This window comes from Maniola jurtina, chromosome 17, assembly GCF_905333055.1.
Source record: "Maniola jurtina chromosome 17, ilManJurt1.1, whole genome shotgun sequence".
NCBI lineage: Eukaryota > Metazoa > Arthropoda > Insecta > Lepidoptera > Nymphalidae > Maniola > Maniola jurtina.
Genome location: NC_060045.1, coordinates 8,004,187 through 8,029,831, shown reverse-complemented (window position 1 = coordinate 8,029,831; position 25,645 = coordinate 8,004,187). Strand labels below are relative to the sequence as shown.

At 35.0% G+C, this 25,645-nt stretch overlaps 1 protein-coding gene across 5 annotated transcripts in view; it reads left to right on the top strand.

Annotated features, from left to right (window-relative positions):
- The window catches only part of LOC123873607 (long-chain-fatty-acid--CoA ligase 5), a 70,305-nt gene that overhangs the window by 40,503 nt on the left and 4,157 nt on the right, over positions 1-25,645 (top strand). For 2 of the 5 annotated variants that reach the window (XM_045918521.1, XM_045918520.1), the window contains exons 2-13: positions 6,201-6,484; positions 8,519-8,673; positions 17,290-17,413; positions 18,528-18,671; positions 18,785-18,910; positions 19,243-19,442; positions 19,883-20,083; positions 20,438-20,655; positions 21,136-21,286; positions 22,602-22,712; positions 23,909-24,076; positions 24,544-24,687. In XM_045918521.1, the coding sequence (XP_045774477.1) occupies positions 6,277-6,484; positions 8,519-8,673; positions 17,290-17,413; positions 18,528-18,671; positions 18,785-18,910; positions 19,243-19,442; positions 19,883-20,083; positions 20,438-20,655; positions 21,136-21,286; positions 22,602-22,712; positions 23,909-24,076; positions 24,544-24,687 (1,950 nt within the window). In that variant the 5' untranslated portion in view covers positions 6,201-6,276. Of the gene's footprint in view, positions 1-6,200; positions 6,485-8,518; positions 8,674-9,781; positions 10,149-17,289; positions 17,414-18,527; positions 18,672-18,784; positions 18,911-19,242; positions 19,443-19,882; positions 20,084-20,437; positions 20,656-21,135; positions 21,287-22,601; positions 22,713-23,908; positions 24,077-24,543; positions 24,688-25,645 lie in introns of those variants that run through there. The other 3 variants (XM_045918522.1, XM_045918523.1, XM_045918524.1) reach the window with 2 other exon arrangements.

Genomic DNA, 25,645 nt, shown 5'->3' with positions numbered 1-25,645 from the left:
TTAGAAGCTTTTATTATTACAGTCATATATTATGTCAGGCGTAGCAACTCAAAATATATTTTGAATTTATACCTATTACCTACCCATTCTATCTACGTTTACGTCTATCGATTTTTCGAAATGTGTCTTGTCCATTGCCACTACAGGTTTGCCACCAGTTGAGCTATGTCGGTTATTATCTGGTTCTCCTATGGATCTCATCTTTCTGATTTGATCACGTAGAGAAACTCCAAGCACAGTTCTGTCCAGTGAATGACTCTGAGCTTTCTTATGAGGTCCATCGTTAGTAACCACATTTCGGATCCATATTGTCATTTAGCAACATGCACTGTAAAAAGACATTGATCTTCAAGCTCTGAGGTCTGGAAGCGGTTACTGAACCATAATTGAACAAACTAGATATAATAAGTAGATGCTCTTGACGATTCAAAAGTACTTGTACAAGTCTAATTGAATAAAAATATTTGAATTTGAATTTGAAACGTAGAATTTCAAGATATACTCGAGTATTTCCTCACTACTCGATAGTGAGTGTTAGATAGTGTGAAAACTGAGGTTTCTTTTCTCAGAATCTGCAGAATCAGCTCTGATTTAGATGTATTTTTCAATGTACGTTTGAGGGTAATTTTTAAAATCAGGAAAATGCTCATGATGAATATGTAAATGCCAGACTATAAACCTGTATGGTGTACCAACGCAATAAGAATTCTTTCATATCATAAATATTAGATCGCAACTAGATCGCACTTACGGACAGTAAAACCGTGGATGCGTACTTCCAATCCTACTTAACCTTGTATCTTTATACGCACTGTGATGTGCTTGAAATATACTTAAAAGCTTAAAAGAAAAAAAAGGAAAACCATTTTGTGGCGATTCACTTAAGGTGCATGAGATGGGTCTGCCCGCGAAATTTAAAATTTATTTGGTTTTTCGCAATTTATAAACTAATACGACAAAGTAGGCTTATGGCATTCTAATTCCGACAATAACAGTATCATCTTCACAGGATTACAAAAAAATTTTTACTTGAAAGTGTTCAGTTTAAGAAATTTGTCAATATAATGAGTTTGACATGAGTTACTCACAAATTAGTCGATACTATAGCTAATTTCTTAAACTGGACCCTTTCAAGTAAAGATTTTTATATATACCCGTGAGGATGATACTGCCATTGGCGCAATTAAAATGCCATAAGCCTACTTTGTCGTATTAGTTTAGAAATTGCGAAAAACCAAATTAAATTTGAATTTCGCGGGCAGACACGTCTCATGTACCTTAAGTCAGTGCGTTCCACGAAGCAGTAAATGCATCCTGTGGACGTCTGGGCCTGTCCTATCGTAGAACTTTAAGCTTAGTATGATATGTAGGTACTAAACTTTTATTCATCCTTTTTTCCTTAAACGTGTTATTCGTTATGCATTTAATGAGAAGCATAATATTGGCAATCATCTTCATACTCAGCCACAACGCCGATATTTTAAATTCTCTTTGATATTATTATTCAAATTCAAAATATTTTTATTCAATTAAACTTTTACAAGTGCTTCTGAATCGTCAAAATAATCTACCACAATTATAAAGAAGCATTTGTTTGTTTGCATTCAAGGGATAATCTTTCTAAGTAATGATCCGATTTGGTTTTTTTTTTCACTGGTAGATAGATCTTCGAGTGCTTTAGGACTAAAAATATCACGCGACCTAAGTCGCAAACACATGCAAAGCTAGAAAACTAACTAGAAGCAAAAACTAGAAGTACTTATACATATAAAACAATGCGCGTTAATTTTTGGTTAACATATAAATTGGTTAAACGAATATACTCTTTGATTTTCCGGGATAAAAAGTAGCCTACGTCTGTCCCTGGGATGTAAGCTAAGTCTGTACCAAACATTTAAATCGATTCAGCGGTTGAACCGTGAAAATGTAGCAGACCGACAGACAGACAGGCAAACAGACAGATACACTGTCGCATTTATAATAATATAGTATGACTGATTGAGAAACTTTATTTAATCTAGCTAGGTAATTTGTGCGCTATAAAATGTTATTAATACAACATTGATCTATTTGTTTGATTAGGTATAATAGAGTAACATTTGTGTACAAATCGAGTGGCGACTGCGGTTTGCGGACGTGACTCAGCCTGTGTCGTACCGCCTCAATCTCATTTGGTATGCGCAGGCGCATTGCCTAGGAAGTGCATGTAACAGCGCGGAAAGCCGTGCGCGAATTGTATTGAACTGATTAGTGCCTCAGAGCGTTACTTTCGATTTCAGAACTTGTATATTATCATTGGGCTACACGACTGCCTGAAAAAAGGCGTGTTAGGTTATTTTTAAAAATTGATTTGAATTGTCAGAAATGATATAAAATTATTTATTAATTTATTGAAGGTAGTTTAATAAAATCGATATTTGACTCATTCGATGCCCTACGATCTGTTGTGAGAACCAAACCCCGAAACTCTCTCTCCCCAAACCTCGAAATCTTGAATAAATCATAGTTAAAGCGTTAGTATCGCGGCCGATTGTAACAGACCATAATTATTCAGTAGATAAAAAGAAAATTTTTTTTTTTTCGTAATCTTATCATTTTTAGTCACGGTTACCTACGCAAACTTTGACAATGACCCTAATAATAAACACTCCTAGAAGCGTTGAACCCGAAGATGAAATCTCTAATTACTTCTTCCGATCCATGATCTAACATCCAAAATCCTGTTTCGTTTGTCATATCTCTTTCGAGTAGCGGTAAAATTTTACTACGGCGTGACTACGAAGTAATTAAAACGGTCCACGAAAGCCTTATAGCATTTTAACTGTAACCGCGGTACTTTTGGTAAAAAATTGGCAGATTGCGAATTGACGGCTATATCAAAACACGCTTAGAAGAGTTCGTCGACCTCGAAATAGCCTAGCAACTCGGAAAGTGTGTCAAATATTTTGCACTCACTATTGTAGCATTTAGGGTAATCAGGGAGCGTTTACCTATAAGGCACTAACCTGACATGGCTATAAATGAACTAGTTTTAGTCCGCGACTTCGTCCGCGGCACTTTGGACACGGCATTTTAGGGTTCCATAAATCCGTACCCGAAAGGTACCAACGGAACCCTGTTAATAAGCTTCCGCTGTCCGTCTCTCCCTCTAACAAAAATAATAAAACACAAAGATGGCGAATTTCGAAATGGGCCATGAAAATTTAAAAAAAATTAAAACTGCTTAGTAGGGAACGCAAGTAGGTACACATACTTCTTGTACGATGGTAAGGAGTCCAATTCGCACTTGGCCGCTTTTTTGAATAACGATATTACCTACCAAGTCCTGACTACAATGAATTTCAAGAACAGTGGTTTTATTATTTCGTGTACCAGATTTACCAGAACTACCGTTAATTGTGAACGTTCCGATAGCGGAAATCACTGTTAGTTGTGTATTACAGGTCCCATTCATTCTGTCTCACAATGGCATTTACGTTATTTACGATCCGTAACTAATAACTTCGTACAATTCATTGTATTATAGGCACCTATATTTAGGAAAACCAATAATTGATATATTTATGGTTCTTACACATTATGACCCACTAGATAATGCCCGGCATGCGTTCTAATGCTTCTTTGTATGATAGACTCGAGCGTCAACCATATAGTGATGGTAGTCCGCAAGTCCCAACAACAACTGTTCAAAGTTTCTTAGCAATCTGATGAGTAACCATTCATCCAAATTCAAGAACGTAAGGGACAAACAAATAATATTAATGATACCTACTAATATAATGTAGATATTAGTTCAAACTTCTTTACTGATGTTAGTTGAATATTAAAGAGCTTATAATATACCTCCAGCCTTCCCTGCTGTTACGAATTGAAGCTTTGCTTTTTGAAGGTTTTCTTTGCGACCGGACATCATTCGAGGTAGAAATTGATAATCACAGCGTCTGTGCCTCTATTGAAGTTTAAGGTATATTTAAACCCACTTGTACTTTCTAGAGATGGGCATGATTGCTAATTTTTAACCCCCGACCCAAAAAGAGGGGTGTTATAAGTTTGACGTGTGTATCTGTGTATCTGTCTGTGGCATCGTAGCGCCTAAACGAATGAACCGATTTTAATTTACTTTTTTTTGTTTGAAAGGTGGCTTGATCGAGAGTGCTCTTAGCTATAATCCAAAAAAATTGGTTCAGCCGTTTAAGAGTTATCAGCTCTTTTCTAGTTTTCTTGTAGAAAAGAAGGTTAGATAACCGTTAGGTTCATAATATTATGTCAATTGACAAATGTCAAGCTGTCAAGATGGACGTTACCTAAATACATAATTATTTATTTGAAAATGATGTTTTGGAAAACTCAGATACTTTAGATCGTAGGCGCGGAATAGTCCAAGAAAATCAGTTCAGCCGTTTGAAAGTTATCAGGTATTTTCAGTCTTTTCTAGTTACTGTAACCTTCACTTATCGGGGGTGTTATAAATTTTTAATTTACACTTGTAATCATTTTCATTTGGTGCAGTTATTATTTTTCTTCACAGTGATTTTGTAGGTCGGTTTTCACGGAAAGTGACTTTTCGAACTTATGATTTAAGTGTGAAAATTCGCAAACGAAGTGTTCTTGCTCGTGCGCTATTTAGTTCAGGTTGATGAAATTTAAGCAATAAAGCGGGATTAAATGTAACTATTTTCAAACTTTGTGAGGTTTTTCTTCGTGATTTTTCACAGGCTATTTTGAGTAAGGTAGCAAGTGTTACATAATATCAAAAGGCTATTCGCGTGATTTTTCACATGCCATCTGTGAAATGTCCATCTCTAGTACTTTCAAATTATTGGGTCAACACGATACGCTGCATACGGCTTGGGGATTATAATCCATTGTTAGATTTCAATTGCGTGTTGCCGTTTTATCTGTCAATCTATGACTGTTTGCATTGCCTGCATGATTTACATTTTGATGTTTACAATGCTCAATAGGACAGAAATGTCCGCTACCTACTTCTCTGGAAATTGCGATTTGTTAGTTTATTTTGCATTGTTAGTATAACGGATGTATGCTTTTTATTTAGTTTTCATACTAGCTGTTTCAACCCCGGCTTCTCTCGGGTGAAATTTCTGAAAAGCCTATCTTGTAAGGGTCCACGTTGAAAGTGGATGAGAGAGATGATAATAATAGAGAGAAAGATGATAGTAATAATATGTCAATTGATCCAATCAGGTTTAAAAAACCATTAGGAACCAGTACAGATGTGTATTAGTATAATGATCTATGATTAACTATAATCACTGTGTTATGGGAAATTAATCATCAATACTGATACATTATACTGAATTTACACAAGCATTTTGTTTGAATATCTCCAATTCTATATTTATCTTCTCTATATTTTTTGATATAGTCATATGTTAAAATTTATAAAGCTTAAGTAATGCAACACACGTACCTAAACTTCTTGCATTTACTTGCTTTTTTTAAAGTTTATTTCACGAGGCCAGTATAACTTGATTCATAAACTTATTAAGACTCATACTCGTAATAAAATTAATATCATCGGTACTGAAATAGTGGTAATCAAAAGTTATAGCTATGACGAGCTAATTTAGACAGCCATTAATGTTTAAATACAATCTGGCCATATATCATTGCTCTTTAATTGTATAATTGAAGTGTCTGTCATTAATGTCGGAAGATTTATTCAGTTCAGGTATTAATCTTAATTACAAGGACATAAAACTATTAAACTTCGTCATATTGTAGAGTTCCCAAGTTTTTGCTTTTGTTCAACCACATTGTATCTTGTAATGGCTACATTCTGGCTGTCGAGTTATATGTCACTGTTCGTACTTATTTTAATTCTTTTCATCTAAGCAGTTTCCAGATGAAAATTCGTCCTGATTATTAGCAAATAATTTTTGCTATACGTTTGACTCATAATTTCCTATGTTTTGATATTATCATTACAAAATAGATAAGCAAGCCAACCAATGAAATCAGGAGCTAGATTAGTATTCAGATATCAACTGGCAGTGTTAATGACCCTTCCAAGGCTAAAGGCCTCCTCGAAATGAATCTATAAAACCTTTTAGTTTTATGGATTCAGCTTCATTCCACAACAAAATAATCGATATTGAATATCTTTATGGCAATCGAATACTAGCAGATGGATACTGAATAAAGTGTAGTGTTATTTTTAAAGTTTGTTTACAATCTAGGCACTCGAGTCATGTAAATAAATAATGAGGATAAGAATGTTAATGCGGAAACAAAAGTGATAATAAATTGTTAAATATGTGCAACAATAATAATAAAATGGGAAGCGGGAAGTTTGGACTGAATGGTAAAAAAGACAAAGTCAACACAACAGAGGCTAATAAGACTGAGTTTAGTGTTAAGGAAAAATGCCGTAAGCTACAGAAAAAACTTAAGAAGACTGATAAACAGAAGACTGAATCTAATTCAAAGGAGAAGACGATTTGGTGGAATCAATGCAGCAGTTGTAAGTAATTTAAACTATTTAGTAGGAAGGTGCTGTGGAAACACGGTGCCTATGGCTGGCGAGAAAATGATTTGTAATTGATAGCTCCTATATCATCCGATAAACAGTATATTTGTAACTACTGTAAGGTTATATTTGCATAATAAGTTAAGAGAAGTTTTCCTAGTGCGCTCCTCGTTCTTTTCATACAAACGTAGTGTGGTTCTTATTTGAATATTAACCAATTAAACTCAATGATTTAGAAATATTTGAACGGAAATTTGGCAAACCATAGAAACTGATATGAGGTGTCAGAACGTCTACTACACAATCATTTGTTAATATTCAAATATTCAACTCAAACTACGTTATTTGGAATGTAAAAGCTCTTCTTTATCAATCAAATAATATTGTTACCAAGACTGAATTTGACAAACTCAGCAATAATATAAAGTACTATATTAAATTTGTACTCAGCCCTTTATGCCTTGATTTTTTATCGATTAGAATAAAAGGTTATTCGATTGTATTATTGCAAGACCAACTGGCCCTTGAAGGGCCGTCACGCTTGTTACGCTCTTTGAATCTACAATGAGGGGAAATTAGAGCACCAAGGTTCCAACTTTTGAAATCAACCAAGTACCTCCTGTTATTCAACGACAAATAATCGAGGCTAACGACGCGACCTTAAACGTTGCCTTCAAATAATATGTGGACCCTTCTAATAATAATAAACGTTGAATTTCGACATTGACTTTTGCCAACCATAACCTTAATTGCGGTGTGAACTACCATTGCGCTGTACTTGTTTTCAAGAAGAAATAATAACTAATCGAATACGATAAAACTCAAAAATGCAATGTGAACGGTTAACTTAATCTTAGAAGACTTAAATACTTTTAATGGTAGAGTTTACTTATAACAATTCACATCGTAAATACAACAACAAGCAACGTAAAAGTGTGTCAGTGGAAAGCGCGAGAGAATCCCGTGAAATCTACACGCTAACACGACGCTGGCGTTTGAGCACCCCGGTATCCACTTTCTAAACTAGCCGCACTCTCAGTTTATGTTCCAGGAACTAGTCTCTAGACTGCATGAAAGTTGTCTAAGACGTTTCCTTGTCTTGAAGATCAGGAAACTTAACGTCCAATTGCGGCAGCTTTTATGACACGTTACATGTTTATATTAGATGCGCTTGTTCTTTCAACACGATGTAATTTGTTTACACTTCCTTGTTTGTGGTTCGATGTTTGTCTTGCTTTGTTGGAAATACCGTCTTTCCTAATCTATTAGCTGAATAATAAAAAAACTTTATCAGCCAACTGAAACGTGCTTGTTCAATTGTTTTTTTTTTTTGATTCTTTATATGCAATTAGTAATAAATGCATTTTATTATCGTTGAGCTTCTACAGCAAAATGCAGTTGATATTATCAAATGATGTGTCTTCCGTATTGCAATTGACGCGATTCTGTGATTTTATGCTAATTTTATTGTATTTACGATATTCTTCCAGTATATAGAATAAAAATATAATGTTTAAACAATTTTATATTGAGGTCGATGAACTGTATGATCCTTCGTAAAGTTTTATTTTCATTATACGAGTAGAAGTGCATGTTCATTAGTAATCTAGCGATTGACAAGAGAGGTCGCGATCATTATCGAAAGTACAAGGTACGGAGTAAGCCTTATAGTAATTTTAATGAGAACTGTCATTATCGTATCTCCTGATTTGGAGATGCCAAGATGTCAGATGAATAGTTTGTCAGGTCTGGATTTTAAAGCGGACACGGTATATACCTTTTTGTTGCTACGTGTCATATTATCTTTATACTTACGTGTGGAATGTAGCCATATCATGCTCAGTTCATTAAAAAACTGAACTTTTAAAATGTCTGTTGGATGAGTAGACGTCGGAATGCTTCACCAACGTCATCCAGGAACAAAAAAGATGATCTTGAAATGGTTAAAGATTTAGGATTAATTACGCAAAATTTCCTTCTGATTAGATAGATGATAGATTGAATAGATTTTTTTTCTTTTTCTTTCAGTAAGCGAAATAGACCAGTACCTATGGATGGTCGGTGGATCAGCGGGGGCCCTGGCGCTGACGGGTGTTGCGGCTGCCTCGGCCTTTTATCTCAGCACACGGCCAAAACCAGAGAAACCCCTGGTCACCCTACACGAACAGAGCTTACTTGAGCCGGTAAGTGTAGTAATGCGAAAACATCCTATACTACATCTATAACATTAGGAAAATATTGTGAAGAAATCTGAAAATTCTCTATAATGAACTCAAAATCCGCACTTGGTAGACTGTGACCTAAAGCCTTCTATAATATGAGAAGTAGAGCGCAAGCGATGGGTTGAGAAATTAATGATATCCATTAAAAAGAGTCGGCCTTAAAAATCGTAAAAAAGGTCTTTTTTAAATTAAACATCAAGGGCTGCTAACTGTTTAAACTATTTTAAACAGTTATGTTACTCTCCTGTAATTTGACTTACGCACTGTTAGAACTTCACTATGATTTGTCTACTTGTATAATCAAAATTATTAACCGAATTGAACAACGGATATTCGCTATAATTTAAATTATATCTGACGAAAAAAGCTACGAAATTGAAATCAAATCATAATCAAAATTAAAATTTTTCGGTTAACAAAATATTCGTTTAAAGAGTGGTAATATTGGTTTACTTATTAAGTTATAAATTTTAAATGTTAAGTGTTTGATTTATTGCTGCAAAAAAATCAGGAAGTAAAACTCAGTGGCATTTATTGCCTGGCACATGTGGTCATGCATTTAAAACGTATCTACTTTATTGATATGCGGTAAGCTATTGAGTAATTTAACTTTCGTAAGTCTTAGATTAAAAAAAGGTCCATAACCGATAAAGATTTTCTTTGCATGATAGACATTAAAAGAGTAATGATCGATAAAAAACTTCGTTTTTTAAACTTTAATCGTGTGATAATAAGATAAAAACAAAAATGTTTCTGTTGATACTACCGCACATTTTAAGGAAATGTTTTTTTTTTTTAAATGAAAAACTTAAATTACTTTAAAAGCCTTGCAAATCTTTAAGCAAAAATTAAAATTGTTCTGAATGTCAACGTAAAGGTCAATGAACGGTATATTCTTATAACCTAGAACTATAAAATGTATTAATTCGTATAAAATACTATTTTGCACCTGATGCATCATAATATGTGGTTATGACGGTTCTGTTCCTTATATCTGAGCATCAAAGTTCAAGATGACCTAAACCAAACAGCCGCACTTTGAATTGGCAGAGAGCATCTTCGAGCGGTATTTTTAACTCATTGTGCCAAGAGCTGCCCAACCTGCTACTCTCATGTCAGTATTCAGAAGTCTCTAGCGAAAGTGACGAGGTTGACTCAGACCTCAAGTTTTATTAGGGCAAAATCTCATTCTGAGTTTTTGTAGGCTTTGTGGCATCAGTAACAAAAGTGAGCGTTACTCCACTTATATTGGAAGTGATATCAAATGCAATGACCAATGCTGATTGCGCAATTAATCAGTGATGTGTGAATGAAGTTGATGATAACCAGTGAATAAGTGATAAAAGACAGCTACTATGGCGTGCTGCAATTGTTGCATCGGTGTTGCACCGATTCGGCCACCTATTCTTTTGAGTGATCAATCGGATTCTTTGAAAGTAAGATTATCCTTACAAATAGATCATAAGGAGGGATTAAAATAAGATCATTATACTATTTACACTCTTAATGCCTTTAACATTTAAAGTGTATATAGGCAATTGTTCGATTTTGAATAATTGATCGATACTAGTTACATACTCTTTACCGATATCAAAGACAAAAATATGATGAAAGTTAGAATGGGTAGGCACAGTGCCCATGATATTGTGTCTATATATTACGGTTAAAAAACTATTAGAAAGAGATAAATGGAAAAAATAGAAGCTGGCCACATAGTAGGCACCACAAACAAGTGTAAAAAAAGAATTATTGTAATCCGTGTCTGAGTCGCTGTTAATCGAGTTGTGATTGTTGGCAAAGTTTCTTGTCATTAGATTGAGATAACGATAGGCATTTTCGATAATACGAATTTGGGTTTTGGTTGCATTTTAAACGCAATGATTTTGAGAGTTTTTTGCTATCTACTGCTTGTTATTTTTACGGCTTGTTTGAAATAAAAGCTAGTTCTAGAAAGTCCTAGGACCTACTTTACAACTTGATTGCGGAAAAATTTGTGTAGGTAAACTTCACCTAATTCATTAAAATATTTCTAGAACTTACCGATAGCCATGCCATTTTACCAGGAAAATATACTAAAATATTAAAATTTTCTATTAATTTAGTCAAGTAATAAAATTGTTTATTGCATTAAGCTCATTTTGCCTATGCCTTCCATTATCCTCGACTATAACTCAAAACTATGTAATGGTAATGCATTTAACACATTCAAGTGATTTACGACTCTTGAAAACGTCAAACGCAAAACCAGAGTTTGTACTGTGGTTTGTAAGTATGCATTAGGTACCAGTAGCAAATGATTGACACTTCCACCCTGTTATAGTAGAGTGTGTAAAAGATAGTTATTTATCCTGTGTCAAAATGTTTGTTTCTTTATGGCAACTTCGCAGGGGCAGTTAAATGTCTAGTAAATTTTATAATTATGTGCCATAACTGTAAAGCAAAGCTTATGACCAGTCTTTCAGTAATAAAACTAGAGTTTAAAGGCGTTTCGACAGTCAATTTTATCGAGAAATAGTTCCAATTTGCTTCACATTTTGGAACACATCAGCAGATTTTTATCGTATTTCGTAACTAAAGTAAACAAACCTTATAAACGCGAAAGTGCGTTTGTTTATTAGTTTGTCCTTCAATTACAACACAAGGGAGCCACGGATTGACTTGATTTTTCTGTTCAACTTGCCTGTTAAAGACCTAGACAGTGGCATACTTTATATCTCGGGAAATGAAAAATATTCTCACGACATAAAAAAAATCTAAATGTACCAAAATCGTTAGTAGCTAAAAGTCGCTAAAAGTTTCCAAAATCACATGGCTTGCATGGCAACCGATTTAAAAGTCGACATGTGACATTAGGGAAAGCATGTTTAAGTCTTTAAATTTTTGGCACATTTTCCAGACGAGTCACGGGATGAAGATACTCTAAATTCTAAAATTTTACGCACATCATGGTTCAACATTTTGTACAGATTGCTAATGATTAGCGTTGAGTCACTTTAAATTGATTAAAGTTAATGCGTCTGGAAATATGTCTTTCATCTTTCGAAACGAGTATACCTAAGTATTTTCGTATATATCTTAAAAATATGCGTTGTTAAGTGATAGTCGAAATAATGGCTAAGAGGCTTCCTATTCAGATAGTCGGAGGTTTGATCCCGGGCACACATATCTAACTTTTCTAAGTTATGTGCGTTTTTCCAGTGGCAGATGCTTTTGACGATTCAAAATAACTTGTAACTAATTGAATAAAAATATTTCGAATTAGAATTAGAATTTAAGCGTATTAAATATCACTTGTTTTAATGGTGAAGAAAAATATCGTGAGGTCACCTGCATGTCTGAGATTACTCCATAATTCTATCAAGGATGTGTGAAGTCAGCCTAGACGCACTTGATCAGCGTGGTTGATTATGGCCATACCCTTATCATTCTGAGAGAAGACCCGTGTTCAGTAGTGAGCCGACGATGGGTTGAAGAGATTGGGGATGATGTACATTTTTGAGATAATTGTTATTGAAACGATTTCAATTAATTTCTTTTTCTTATGTTACAAAATAAATTATCTCGACAAAGAAGTAGGTACACGGTAAAGCTATCCGGATGTTACTACTGATACATTCTTTGTTGACAAGTGATTGATTTGAAATGAGAATTGATTAATGGTGTTATTTCTAGATGATTTTTTAATGTTTGGCTCTTCTGTACTTATTACATCATTGTAGACATAATATGAAGAAGCATGAAGAAGTAATTTATTTAAAAATGTGAAAATAACCATCTGACGTTGTTTATCAGTTTCACTCAGTCAATACAATTTTTAATTTGTATTTCCGTTGTATCCGGGAAAGCAAGTCTCATTTAGCGAATTAAATACAGAAGAAGAAGTAGATAGAAGAATTACATTAAGTTGGAACAAATACTGGGCGCAAAAAGAGATTATGAAAGGAGACTACAGTATGCATATAAAAAGAATTATAATGGATACATGCATACTCCCTACGCTAACTTACGCCAGTCAAACCTGGGTCTACACCAACAAAATTAAGCAGAAGGTAGCCGTTTGCCAAAGAGCTATGGAGAGAAGCATTTTAAAGTTACGCAGGCTGCATAAAGTCACAAACAAAAATATAAGAAAAAAGACGAAACTGACCGATGCATTGCAACGAGCATTACAGTTGAAATGGAGATGGACAGGACACCTTGCTAGAACGACTGATCAAAGATGGACATTCACAACTACAACATGGCCTGGTCCTGCAGGAAAAAGACGAGTGGGAAGACCAAGGTCACGCTGGTGTGACGATTTAGTACCCATAGCGGGTAAAAACTGGATAAAAAATGCAAAGGATAGAGTTAAATGGCAGAAACTGGGGGAGGCCTATACCCAATGAGGGATCCTTATCGATAAAATAAATGTATATAGACTAACACTAGCATATTATACTAACATTAATTAGGTTAAGAAACTAAATTGTAATAGTTAAGATTATACATAAGGAAAAATTTGTAAGATAAGGAATAAATAAAGGCTTAATAATAATAATAATTTCCGTTGTATAACGTAATTTAGAATCGACAGTACAAGTATTTAATTTCTATGTCATGGCTATCGTAAGAAATCTGAGTATGCATGTCACTCACACGTCATGTTTCTGCTGAAAAGACGTTAGTTTCATCAATATTTTTTATTTTTGCATTATGGTGTTCAATTACTTTTCAATTTTCTGGAAACTACTAGAAAACAACATACAATTATTATGTGTAATAATATATGTGTGATATGTGATATAAGTATGTGTCACAATTATTTCGTCTCAGTGCATAATGGCCTTTTCTCAAAATGTCCTTTCGCAAAGTGTCCTTTTTGTCATTTCTCAGAATGTATTTTTCTCAAAATGTTCTTTCTCATACAGTCTTTTTCTCAACACGCCTTTGTCTCAAAATGTTCTTTCTCATACAGTCTTTTTCTCAACACACCTTTGTCTCAAAATGTTCTTTCTCATACAGTTTTTTTCTCAACACGCCTTTGTCTCAAAATGTTTTTTCTCATACAGTCTTTTTCTCAACATGCCTTTGTCTCAAAATGTTCTTTCTCAAAATGTCCTTTAATTCCTACGGCTTAAGCGTTCAGTATCTTACAGCATCAGGATTGACGAGTTGGGACTTGGAATTCGATAATAAAGTCTATGCGTGGCAATAACAATATTATTTCAAGATGAATCTCTTTACATATTTTATAAGTGCTGTACCCTGCATCATCAGGGATAACTCTGAAAAGTAAAGGAAAACCTGTCACATCATCTGTTTACAAATATATCAAAGTAATGAAAAATAAAACTATTTAAATAAGTTTTCTATAAAGAAATTAGTTATGCAATTTTGCTTTTCAGTCTTTTTTAGGTGACCGCGTTTCATTTACTCGAAACAATTATTATTTACATGTTGTGTGGTTTTTTTGCCTGAGTTTGTAGTCTGTTTGTAAATTGCATGTAAACAAAACGTAATATTATCTCGTGACATATTTGGTGTTTTGCCAAAATATCTATCGTTATCATTAAAACAATGTTCATGAGTGACGGTTTATTGCTGTTACTTAACACATTTAATTTGTTATACAGTATACACCTCTTTTGTATTCCTTATGGTAAAAATATTGTCGGTATTTTGATGCTATTTTAGAATAATACTTATTTGACATTTATCATCGTCGTTCTTACAAAGTCGCTACGATAGTCATCTACTGGTGAACGTAGATGTCTCGCATGGAATTTCTGCTGCCACTTAATATGTCCAGTGCCAGCCATTCGCAGCTCCCAGCGACTCGCTTAAAATTTATCATTTTAAGTAGTATTGCTAACAGAACAAAGAAAATAAAGCTTGTTTTATAGAGCACACCACACACCATATCTTAGATTTTTTTGAAATATTTAATAAAAAGTTTGTATCAGCCTAAGATTAACTAAGGCATTGTTTTAGAAGACAATAGACATCCCAGAACTCTGGAAGGCTTCAAAGAGCCCGAACTTTAAACCAAGTTTCTAACACTACTTAGGAGGACTAAGAATTACTTATTAAGTACTCGTAGTTTTAGTTGTAAGTTTACGTAATTATCACCATCACATCAATCAATAATTATCTGGCAAAAATAATTGACAATCAAAAAGTGTATAATGATACCCAATTTGAATAAAAGGCTTTAATTTTGAACTTTGAAGCGGAAGAAAATACTTGCAAAGATACTTTTCCATGCCGAGAGCTAATACTTATGTGCTAAGTGCATCGATGCTAAGTGAGAGTTTACGTAATGAAAAAGATTTGCCTGCTCTTATGCTGTGCCAGATAATCTAGCATCTACTTATCATAAAAAAATGAGAATCATCATAAACAATGTTATTTGAAAACATCCTATTACCGACAGCTATATGTTGTTTACAAAACGTCATTTTATTTAAATCTTGTTTACATCTCTGAACACTCTAGCTCTAGGGTGTGTGTGATATGCGGGAATATGGCGCCGGCATAGATGGTGCCGGCCAAACTTTCCTATAATGATGAGAATTTATAAATATTTTTGAGTAACAGGAAGGTTTCGTCCCGGTTCCACCCATGAATGACCTTCGCAATTGATTAATGAGATAAAAGTTCGTTTACGGTAGCGCTTGACTTAAACCAGCAAAAAGACAATATCACGATCATTAAGGGCCAATTTCGCCAACGTAGAATACATTTTATACCCAGGAGTTTTAAGTTATTCTCAGATAACTAAATTTTCATTTCACCAAATACTTTACCTGAGAATAAATAAGATATACGAGAATACTCCTATACCGCCAATTTTGAAGGAATATTGGACTTATTCCTTGGACAAAATCAAATTGATGTGAAACACTTAACCATAATACTTCTTCTTCTTATTTTGTATAATGGCTTACGGTAGACAAGTAACAAGACAATCCATGACAGTTGATATGGATAGATACGTATTCAAACTTTAAACTGACGTATAATCTCAGTTTTTGACATTTACTTTTGACTCATTCAAACCTACCGTACACAACTAAAAACGCTATTTCAAAGAATAGCTAATCTAAGGTTACCAACATCTCAATCTCAATCATATTATAAGTTATCCAAGAGTAAATGTAGCAGTTAATTTTATTCTTGGCATAATTATTCTCGGAGAACGCCACATTTGGTGAAATTGGGCCTAAGTAATTTAATTAAAGTGCTCATATTGTCAGGGCTTATTCATAACGTGTCCCAAAATATCTCGGACAACGTGTGCGTTATGTCACCGCTGTTATAAATACTCGGTCGCCTAACCTTACGACTGTCGCTGTACATCTCTGTTTAACTTCTGTTTCCTTTTAACCTTGTTTAATTTTAAACGAAACATATGAACATCTTATATTTCCTGTTTATAAATGGAATGCTTTAATGAGTCCAGTCTTTAGGGATCCTGTGAAAACTACTGTTTAAACGTCGTTATTTGAGATCATAACTACAGCTATTGCTATTGTGAAGCGTAATAGGCAACGTGTCAAATCCCTAGCTTATAAATCCAACGGCTTAAACGGTACATGTCTATTTGTCTGTCTGCTTGCTTGTCATGACCCTTGCGTGTATCCGATTTTGAGGAAGTTTGCTACATAGATAGCTTGCATCCCTGAAATGGACATTTTGGACCCTGTGGATAGATATCCTTTCCTGGGATGCAAGCAATCCCTGGACCTTTTGTCAAAAATGGTTAAAAAGATGGCAGTGAAAGCTCGCCGACAGACAGACACACACTTTTGCATTTATAATATTAAGTATGGATATCGACACGTGTATTAAGTGTTACGTGCTGAAGTCGAAAACAGAATTTGTAGGCCAAATATGTCATTGGGTTAGCGGAATTTATTTACATAAGCTTTTAGCGCATGAGTGTCGATGTAAAGTGGTCAATGGGACTAGTAAAAGACTAGGCACTATTTATGCTTATGAAAGGAACGCAAAGACTAGTACATACTATTTTAATCTGTTAACGTGAATGAGTACGAAGCGGTAGCGTTAAAAAGATTACCAGAGATTGTTTGTTAGGTTCCCTTCCACTGAAAGGATTCAGGGCAATGAACTCTAGCTATTATGACAAATCAAATTAAAGCGGAAGATGTAGTATGCGTAATAAATTTAAATTAATATGCCTACTAGATACGGTTTAAACGTGTCATTGATAAGATAATATTGTAGACAACAGTTATAGTTGTTATGACGACTAAGGAAACTAGCTGTATCTCACGTGATTAAAGTGTTAGTATAAAGTTTGTCTTTAATAAAATTTTAACACATTATTACCTACTTGCAATGTTGGTAGGTATACCTTAAATATGTAATAAATAATAACAATTTTAAGGCCAATTTTAATATCGTTAGATATATTAAATACTAAGAATAAAGAACAAAAGAATGATTTTTTCAAAATCTTGTAAATAAGTAAGTCTACAACTTTTCACCCCAAAAATTAATAGTTAACTTCTGTTAACAATACAAATTGATTGATGGCCTTGAAACCTCTATTTACTTAACTTATTGTTCCAGGGACCTGAAATGGTTCGCGTGTCAAAGTTCTACAAGGAAGCAAAAAACGGGAAATACCTACGATATCTACATGACGACACGCGCACACTTTATGAAACTTTTCGTAGAGGTGTCAAAGAATCAAGTAAGTACTTAAAACTTATAGTAAGTACTTAAGTAGTACCCAGTTTTATGTAGAATAGAAGGTATAGATGGGGACTTCGTCTGTGTTGGTGTTAGCTGGCGGACGTGTTCTGCCTTTTTGGAGTGTTTTTTTTTTTGTTAAAACTGACTGGAAAACGCTCTAAGGGGGTGCCGTGCGTATGTCAGCGAGCGCCGGCACAGACGGGGTCAACACTTGTATAGTTTAACTAACTTGTTACAAATAACTACAAACTTGACATTGGCTAATCTTTGTAAGCCAGACGAGAGAGAAAAAAAAAAGGTATAGATGACAGATCACGAACAAAATGGCATCGCTTTAGTGGCCAGGTTTGCACACATACACATCTGTTTCTTATTACGAAATGAAAAATAAGTTTTATAATATAATATAATATCAACAACTTCAATTTATTGAACATAAAGTTCAATAACGATTGAAAAATATTTAAAATAATAATTAAGATCTCATGTCATCAAAAAATTTAAAAAAGATTCGAAAAGATTTTTTAACTTAGGTAGAACAAAAATATTTATTCTAAAAAAAATGAAATAAGGTCATTGCTTTCATTTTTCAAGCCACTTTTGAAAACCCTGCAAATATTCAAATCGCTGATTTATACGTTAAAATTCTGAAGTATGTCTTTTAAGTAAACATCAGTCTAAATAAAGGTATTTATACAATTGCATGCATAGGAGTGCCTCAAGGTATAACTCTAGGGCCCATCTCATTCTCCATTGCGTTTCCGCTCATTAGCGATAAATGCGATAATCTACACATTACAGAATAATGTTAACATTATTCAAAGACGGGTTTACGACACGGGGTTTACAGTTAACGTAATTTGTGCTAACAGAGTAGCCGAGACAGTTGATGTCGTTTTATTTGTTTAAAACCAGTAAACTACCTACGCTGATGATGGAAAAAAGAATATTTAGGCTGTGCAACAAAATATTAATTATAATTCACGGAATATTCCACGATTAACATCTTACTTATTCACTGATAACATCAATATGTTCTTTTTCTTACATTTCAACTCTTAAATGTCAACAATTAAGTATAAAAAATGACGAATAATTATGTTCTTTTGCAGATAATGGCAACTGTCTTGGTTGGCGCGAGGGACCAAATAAGCCGTATGTGTGGCAGACTTACAATGAGACCCTGCTGCGAGCGAAAAACTTTGGTTCAGGTCTTATATGCCAAGGTCTCACCCCGGGCCAAAGCACCTTTGTTGGTAAATGACTTGACAATCATTATTTCCGCGTGTGCTTTTTAAATATAGCACTCAATTATGGAATCTTGATAACAATTTGAGATTAAGTCAATTCAATGCTTTGTAATTTCCAGGTATATATGCCCAGAATTGTCCAGAATGGATTATGACAGAACAAGCTGCCTATTGCTACTCAATGGTTATAGTACCGTTGTATGATACCTTGGGAGCCAATGCATGTGCCTTCATTATTAATCAAAGTAAGTTAATTGGTTAGCAACATATTCACTCTTCTTCTTCTCGCACCTCTCAAATATTGGAGGTTGGCTTTCATCTCGTCATTTAATTATTATGTACCTGTCTTTCACTAAATAACCAATTCAGTTTAGTTTAAAATAAACAGGCGTTGAACGCTTGTTTAGGTTTTTTCAATAAGGTTGATAATAAAATCTTCTAGACAATGGATTACATAATATTATTCTGATAATATTATAAATAACCATTTCTAGATTAACTGTGTTGCCATTAATATATCGTATAAGAATGGAACAAGGAACGATTTGGGCTAATGAAATTCTATTACACATTCCAGCGGAAATGACAGTGGTTGTATGTGAAGACGAGAGAAAAGCAAACCTTCTGCTAGACCAGTCTCCACGGTGCTTGCGAAAGCTCATCACGATAAAGGAAGTTTCACCGTCAACACATCAAAGGGCAAAAAGTCGTGGTGTGGAAATTGTTAAATTCAGCGATGTCGAGATATTAGGAGCGCAGAAAGATCATCCTTGCGTTGTAAGTAGATTTCATAACAAGACTTTTAACGTTATGACTGTTAGGATTATCGCTAAGCTTGCGTCAGTATTGCAGTATTTTAAGTCCTAAGCACATAAATTTAACAACTTTGAATAAGCATTATCAATTCTTTAAGTTTTAATATTAATATGAGGCTAAAACTGTATGATTACTTCACTATTCACACTTTACAATAATGTTATTGCATTACCGAATACGTAATTCTCTTAAAGAACTATTACTCATTCAGGATTCATGTCTTTATTATTTAAACTGAGCAAATTATTGCAATCATTTTTATTTTTGGATTTCGATTGCAAAAAAATGTTATAAATATTTTCATTATAACTTTAGATTATGATGATATCTTAAAATCTAGTAATGAATAAGAAGAGAGTAGAGAGAATGATGTTAATAACGAAGTATAATAAAATTTTCAGCCACCAAAACCAGACAATCTCTGCACAATCTGCTATACATCAGGCACGACAGGAATGCCAAAGGGTGTGATGTTGACACACGAAAATGTGGTGGCTTCCATGTGCAGCGTCATCATGCAGCTTGGGGAACATCGGCCAATGAAACACGACGTAATGATATCCTTCCTACCTCTCGCACATATGCTGGAGCGGTGTTGTGAGGTTTGTAATTTACTGATAAAAGTTATGAAGCTTAAGAAACTCATGGGTGATGGTGTTTTACTGTAAAACATTTATTACTACTACCCAAGTAAGGATTTCGGATTAGGTAAGCTTCAAGGCATGTGCACAAGGGTCAGACAAAAGAGCACTTGTCCAGACCTACTCTGATACCTAGGTTATTAAATACAACACCCCAAAATCGATTCATTAGGTTTTTAGGAAATGACAGACATTGTAAGTTTGAAAGATTCTACTTCTCTAAAGATTTTTTGAGAAATGTCTTGCGACCATTTTCAAATGGATTTTATTTTACTCGAATCAATAGGTATAAATGATGTATTTAATTTTTTCCAGAATGCTCTATACATGGTAGGCGGGGCTGTCGGTTTTTACAGTGGAGACATTAGACGACTAGGCGATGACCTAAGTGCCCTGAAACCCACAATGATGCCGGCTGTACCGAGACTTTTGAACAGATTATATGACAAGGCACAGAGCGAAATATCAAATTCAAAGATCAAGAAATTACTCTTCAGTATGGCATTGTCTGCGAAAGAGTCAGAATTAAAGAGGTTGGTTGATCATTTTAAAATTGGATAAATGATGTTTCTCATAACAATGATAAGTAGAATTTAGATACGAAACCATAGATTAGAAATTTCAACTCCTTCTTACTGTGTAGCATTTACAGTCATCGTAAAACAAGCAATCCGATCTGAAATTTCCACATGGCGGTCTGCGCAGGTACAGCCAAGGACACAAGCCCCGCGACCTGTCTGTACACTGCACAGTCATGCGCTGCGTGTTCAGATTTGACTACTTGTTTTGCGATCACTGTAGGAAGCAAAGAAATGTCTTCTAAACCTAGAACTAGAAAGAAAGACACTCAATCCGAGTTTGAATGAATGAATAAACATATTTTTATTGTACACCACAAAATCAATACAGAAAGAACACAAACAAAAATATAGGCAGGTATAATTTAGCACCCATATCGATACCTAGTTAGTTCGCTTAATGACTTGCTCAATTATTTTTTGTTTGTTTTATAGGGGAATAATCCGCCACGATTCGATCTGGGACAAGCTCGTGTTTCGCAAAGTACGTGAAGGGATGGGAGGACGGTTACGTATTATGGTGGTTGGATCTGCACCGCTTGCTGGCAACGTCCTCACTTTCGCGCGATGCGCTCTTGGATGTCTGGTAAGTCTTTACTAGTCGTTCATTCATTTCTAAGATCATAGTCCTAGAAAAATCCTGACGGGACCACCATTACTTCATTATCTAACTCTTACTCGGGTGGATCGCATGTTTCCATTTTCTTCTTTCGGTGGTCATTTTTGCGGTTATGTACAACTTGCACAAATTGGACTGCTTCAGTTGGTTAAGTTATTTCGTTGGTGTTTCGGTGGTGGTTGGTGGTCTGTTCTCTTTTTTCATTCTTAGTCGCGTGGTCTTGTAACTATCCAATAATCTTACAACTTGGAGTTATACCGTGGCTTTTCATTCTAAATTAGAAATAGCCCAAGTTTTGTAAGTTATTACGATTATTTTCTTTACTATTGATACCTAACCTATTGCTAGAACTAGGAACATATCTGAATATTCCGGTAATAACTGAGATATTTTGATCGCATTTTGGATTTCAATCTTCACGTGAATTTTGGAATAATATTCGTTTATTATTATAACAAATATTATTTCCGCATGTATGAAAATCTCGCCAAGGTCGCTTTATATACTCCATTAAATTTAGTTGTGTAAAATGTTTGTTATTCTTTCGATTTCCTAGGATTACGTAAATGTTCAATATTTATTTGGGTAGATTTGAAATCTGTCGATCGCGAAGTAAATTATAATAATCTTGTGAGTTTATAAATCTAGGAATATTCCACTTCTTGAAATTGATGGCACGTTTACAGGAAATGTTATCAATCATCTGACTTTAAGTGGAAGCTGATGATTTATGTATAACTCTCACAATTTTAAAGTAAAACTGGATTAACTTCTCTGCGTGGATTTAGGTTTTTATATTATATCCCGTGGGAATTTCCAGGGTTAAAAAGCAGCCTGTTTTGTACTCCAGATTTTTGACTAAGTACATCCATGCTCTAGCTTTTGCTCGCAGCTTTATGTCATTTTTCTTACGAGAACTAATAAGTTTCTCCCGGAGACAAAGTTGCCAGAGACCCTCTCTCATTTATAATGTTACATAAAGAGGATTATCTAGCAAACAAAAAAATAAGGCTTATTATTTCAAGTTTCCTCCGTTTTGATTAGTCCATTTACAAGGATGTAAAAAGTGCCCTTTCATCCCAGCCTGTCGCAACGTAAACACTACAACTGCCGGCTATCTCGGGTCTAATTAATAACAACGCCACAATTCAGGATAACTTCTCTCTTTTTATCACTCACAGTAAAATTGTTTAATGCAACAATTTTACAACTCCCATTTACTTTATTACATACTAGGCACGCTCACAATTTTTTCAGCTAAGTAAATTCTGTTAACTTGCAGATCGTGGAAGGCTACGGTCAGACGGAGTGCACTGCGCCGGTCACTCTGACGGTTCAGGGCGACCACGTGCCTGAACACGTCGGGCCTCCCGTCGCTTGTTGCAAAGTGAAGGTACCTAGAAAATATTAATATCATTGGGACAAAATCTTTCTGGCTAGATTCTGTCGTCCTAGTTCATCATCATTACTGTCATCTTTAAAAAGGCAAACTAATAAGCTTGCGACTAGTACCCTCCACCTCAAGAAAGTCCAAAAGTCTGTGGGAATGAGTACAATTTTTCATAATAAAATTCCACAACCAATTATTTTAGACTTGCCTTTACAAACTCCTTTAAAGCTCTCTTAAAACTCTCCAGCACTCACGCCTTCTTCTAATATAAAATTCTAGAGATTTAAGGCTCGATGACACTGGGCTAATTTACGAGCTGCTAGTCGGCGAGTTTAAAAGCTAGCGAGTGAGCGGGTAAGCGAGTGTCGATGACACACAAAACATTCCACTCGCTCAGTAGCCAACTAGCTAGCGTGTTGGAACTTTAGCTTTAACTGCCAAAACGCAGATGCTCGCAACTAGTTTACTAGGAGTGGCTAGTTAACTAGCTTAAGGCTCGATGCCACTGGGCTAATTTACGAGCTGCTAGTCGGCGAGTTTAAAAGCTAGCGAGTGAGCGAGTAAGCGAGTGTCGATGACACACAAAACATTCCACTCACTCAGTAGCCAACTAGCTAGCGTGTTGACATTTTAGCTTTTAACTGCCAAAACGCAGATGCTCGCAACTAGTTTACTAGCAGTGATGATGACACGTGGCTACTAGCTAGCTTACAGGCCAACACGCCAGCGAATGGCGAGTAAATTAGCCCGGCTTTCTATTTTTCAAGCAGCGTTTTTACAATCTGTTAATCAAAAGCAGATTGTGAAAAAGCTCGATGACACGTGGCGAGTTTACAAGTTACAAGGCAGCGAGTTCGCTAGCAGCTTGTAAACTCGCCCCGTGTCATCGAGGCTTTACAGGCCAACAAGCCAGCGAATGGCGAGTAAATTAGCCCGGCTTTCTATTTTTCAAGCAGCGTTTTTACAATCTGATAATCAAAAGCAGATTGTGAAAAAGCTCGATGACACGTGGCGAGTTTACAAGTTACAAGGCAGCGAGTTCGCTAGCAGCTTGTAAACTCGCCCCGTGTCATCGAGGCTTTAGTTCCAATTTCTAGAGGTATTTATCGACTTAGATCAATGGGCTAACATGTGCTGTCACATCAAGACACACTTCGCTCATGTGGAGATTCAAAATGCTAATTATATTTATTCTGCAGTTAGTGGACGTCCCAGAAATGGAGTACTACGCGGCGCAGGGGCAAGGCGAAGTGTGCGTGCAGGGTGCCAACGTGTTCAAGGGCTACTTCAAGGAGCCAGACAAGACGCGCCAGGTCATCGACCAGGACGGCTGGCATCACACCGGTGATGTTGGAAAGTGGATGCCTGTGAGTATTTACTAGGGTCTTGGAAATGGAGTACTATGTGGCTTAGGGGCAAGAAGAGGTGTGTGTGCAGGACATCAACTTTTCAAGGACTACTTCAAGGAGCCGGACAAGACGTTTCAGGTCATCAACCAAGCTAACTGGCACCACACCGGTGATGTTGAAAAGTGGATGTCTGTGAGTATTTTTAGGGTCCCAGAAATGGAGTACTACTTGACCCAGGGGCAAGGAGAGGTGTGCGTGCAGGACGTACATTAAGGAGAGCTTAAAAAAAATGTCTTGTGACTATCTTTCAATCATAAATGCGAGGTTGTTAAAAATAAAAGGCAGCCATAAATTTTACGATAATTTTATTAATATTAAATTATACAGAAAGAAAGAAAATTTAAGAAAAAAGTTCGTAAAGTCTGATAGTACCTATCATTTAAGTGTGTAGCAAGTTTTTAAATGAAATTTTTTTATACTTTCAGAATGGTACCTTGAAAATTATCGACAGAAGAAAACACATCTTCAAGCTGTCACAAGGCGAATACATAGTTCCTGAAAAAATAGAAAATATTTACATTAGAAGTCAATACGTCGAGCAAGTTTTCGTACATGGCGAATCATTAAAGGTAAATTGGATAAATTAATAATAATATTATCAGATAGGTAGATAAAGTAAATCCCTGCAGTATAAACCATCTTGTATTGGAAATACTATCAAATAATTCAAAACATGTTGTACCATAGTAATAAATTATACATACATAATAAACATATGATAGGCATATATAATGAACATATGATAGGTAGAAGTAATATAAAATAATAAAAAATGTGTGCCCATCTTCTGGTTTGTTACCTCAATGATTCAACCAAGCTTGGCACAGAAATCTTTAAGATAGAGGCAGGAAAGTTTTTATTCCAGAAAAACAACCTAAAACTACGCAGACGAATTCACGGACAAGACCTACAAATTATGTATATGGTGTTACAAAGTAAACAATAATATGTTCTATAGCAGCATTTAAACAAAATATACCTACTATAAATAATGTTGTTATTCGTTATTAGTTCAATGGTTGTTGCATCAACATGAGTTTAACCATTAATATTCATTGGTGTGTAATTCATAAACTCATCCACGCTAACAAATCGTGTTATTGAATAAATGATCCAAAACGATTATGATAGATAAAAGTTGGCACAGTTTTGATAAAATAAATAAATATGACCGTTGATTCGTAGCCAGCTTTAAGTCATATTAATATTTTGCATTATTATCCATCACGATTGGTTCGTAATAGAAATAGAACCAGATTTTGTTTTATTCAATTAACTTCACAAGTATTCTTGAATCGCCAAATGTATCTACTATCTACCACTGGTTCATAATATCTTTCCTACCGAAAAGACCCATCAAGAAACTCGGCAGTTGCTCTTTTCAGATGTACCTAATATTAAACCATACCATATTGAGTTGGTGACCATATTGAGTCACCAACCAATCACAAACATATTTTCCAAAACATTCGTAAGTCAATTCAAAAAACATTCGGAATTCAATTAGAAACGTAGTTTCGTTTGTGA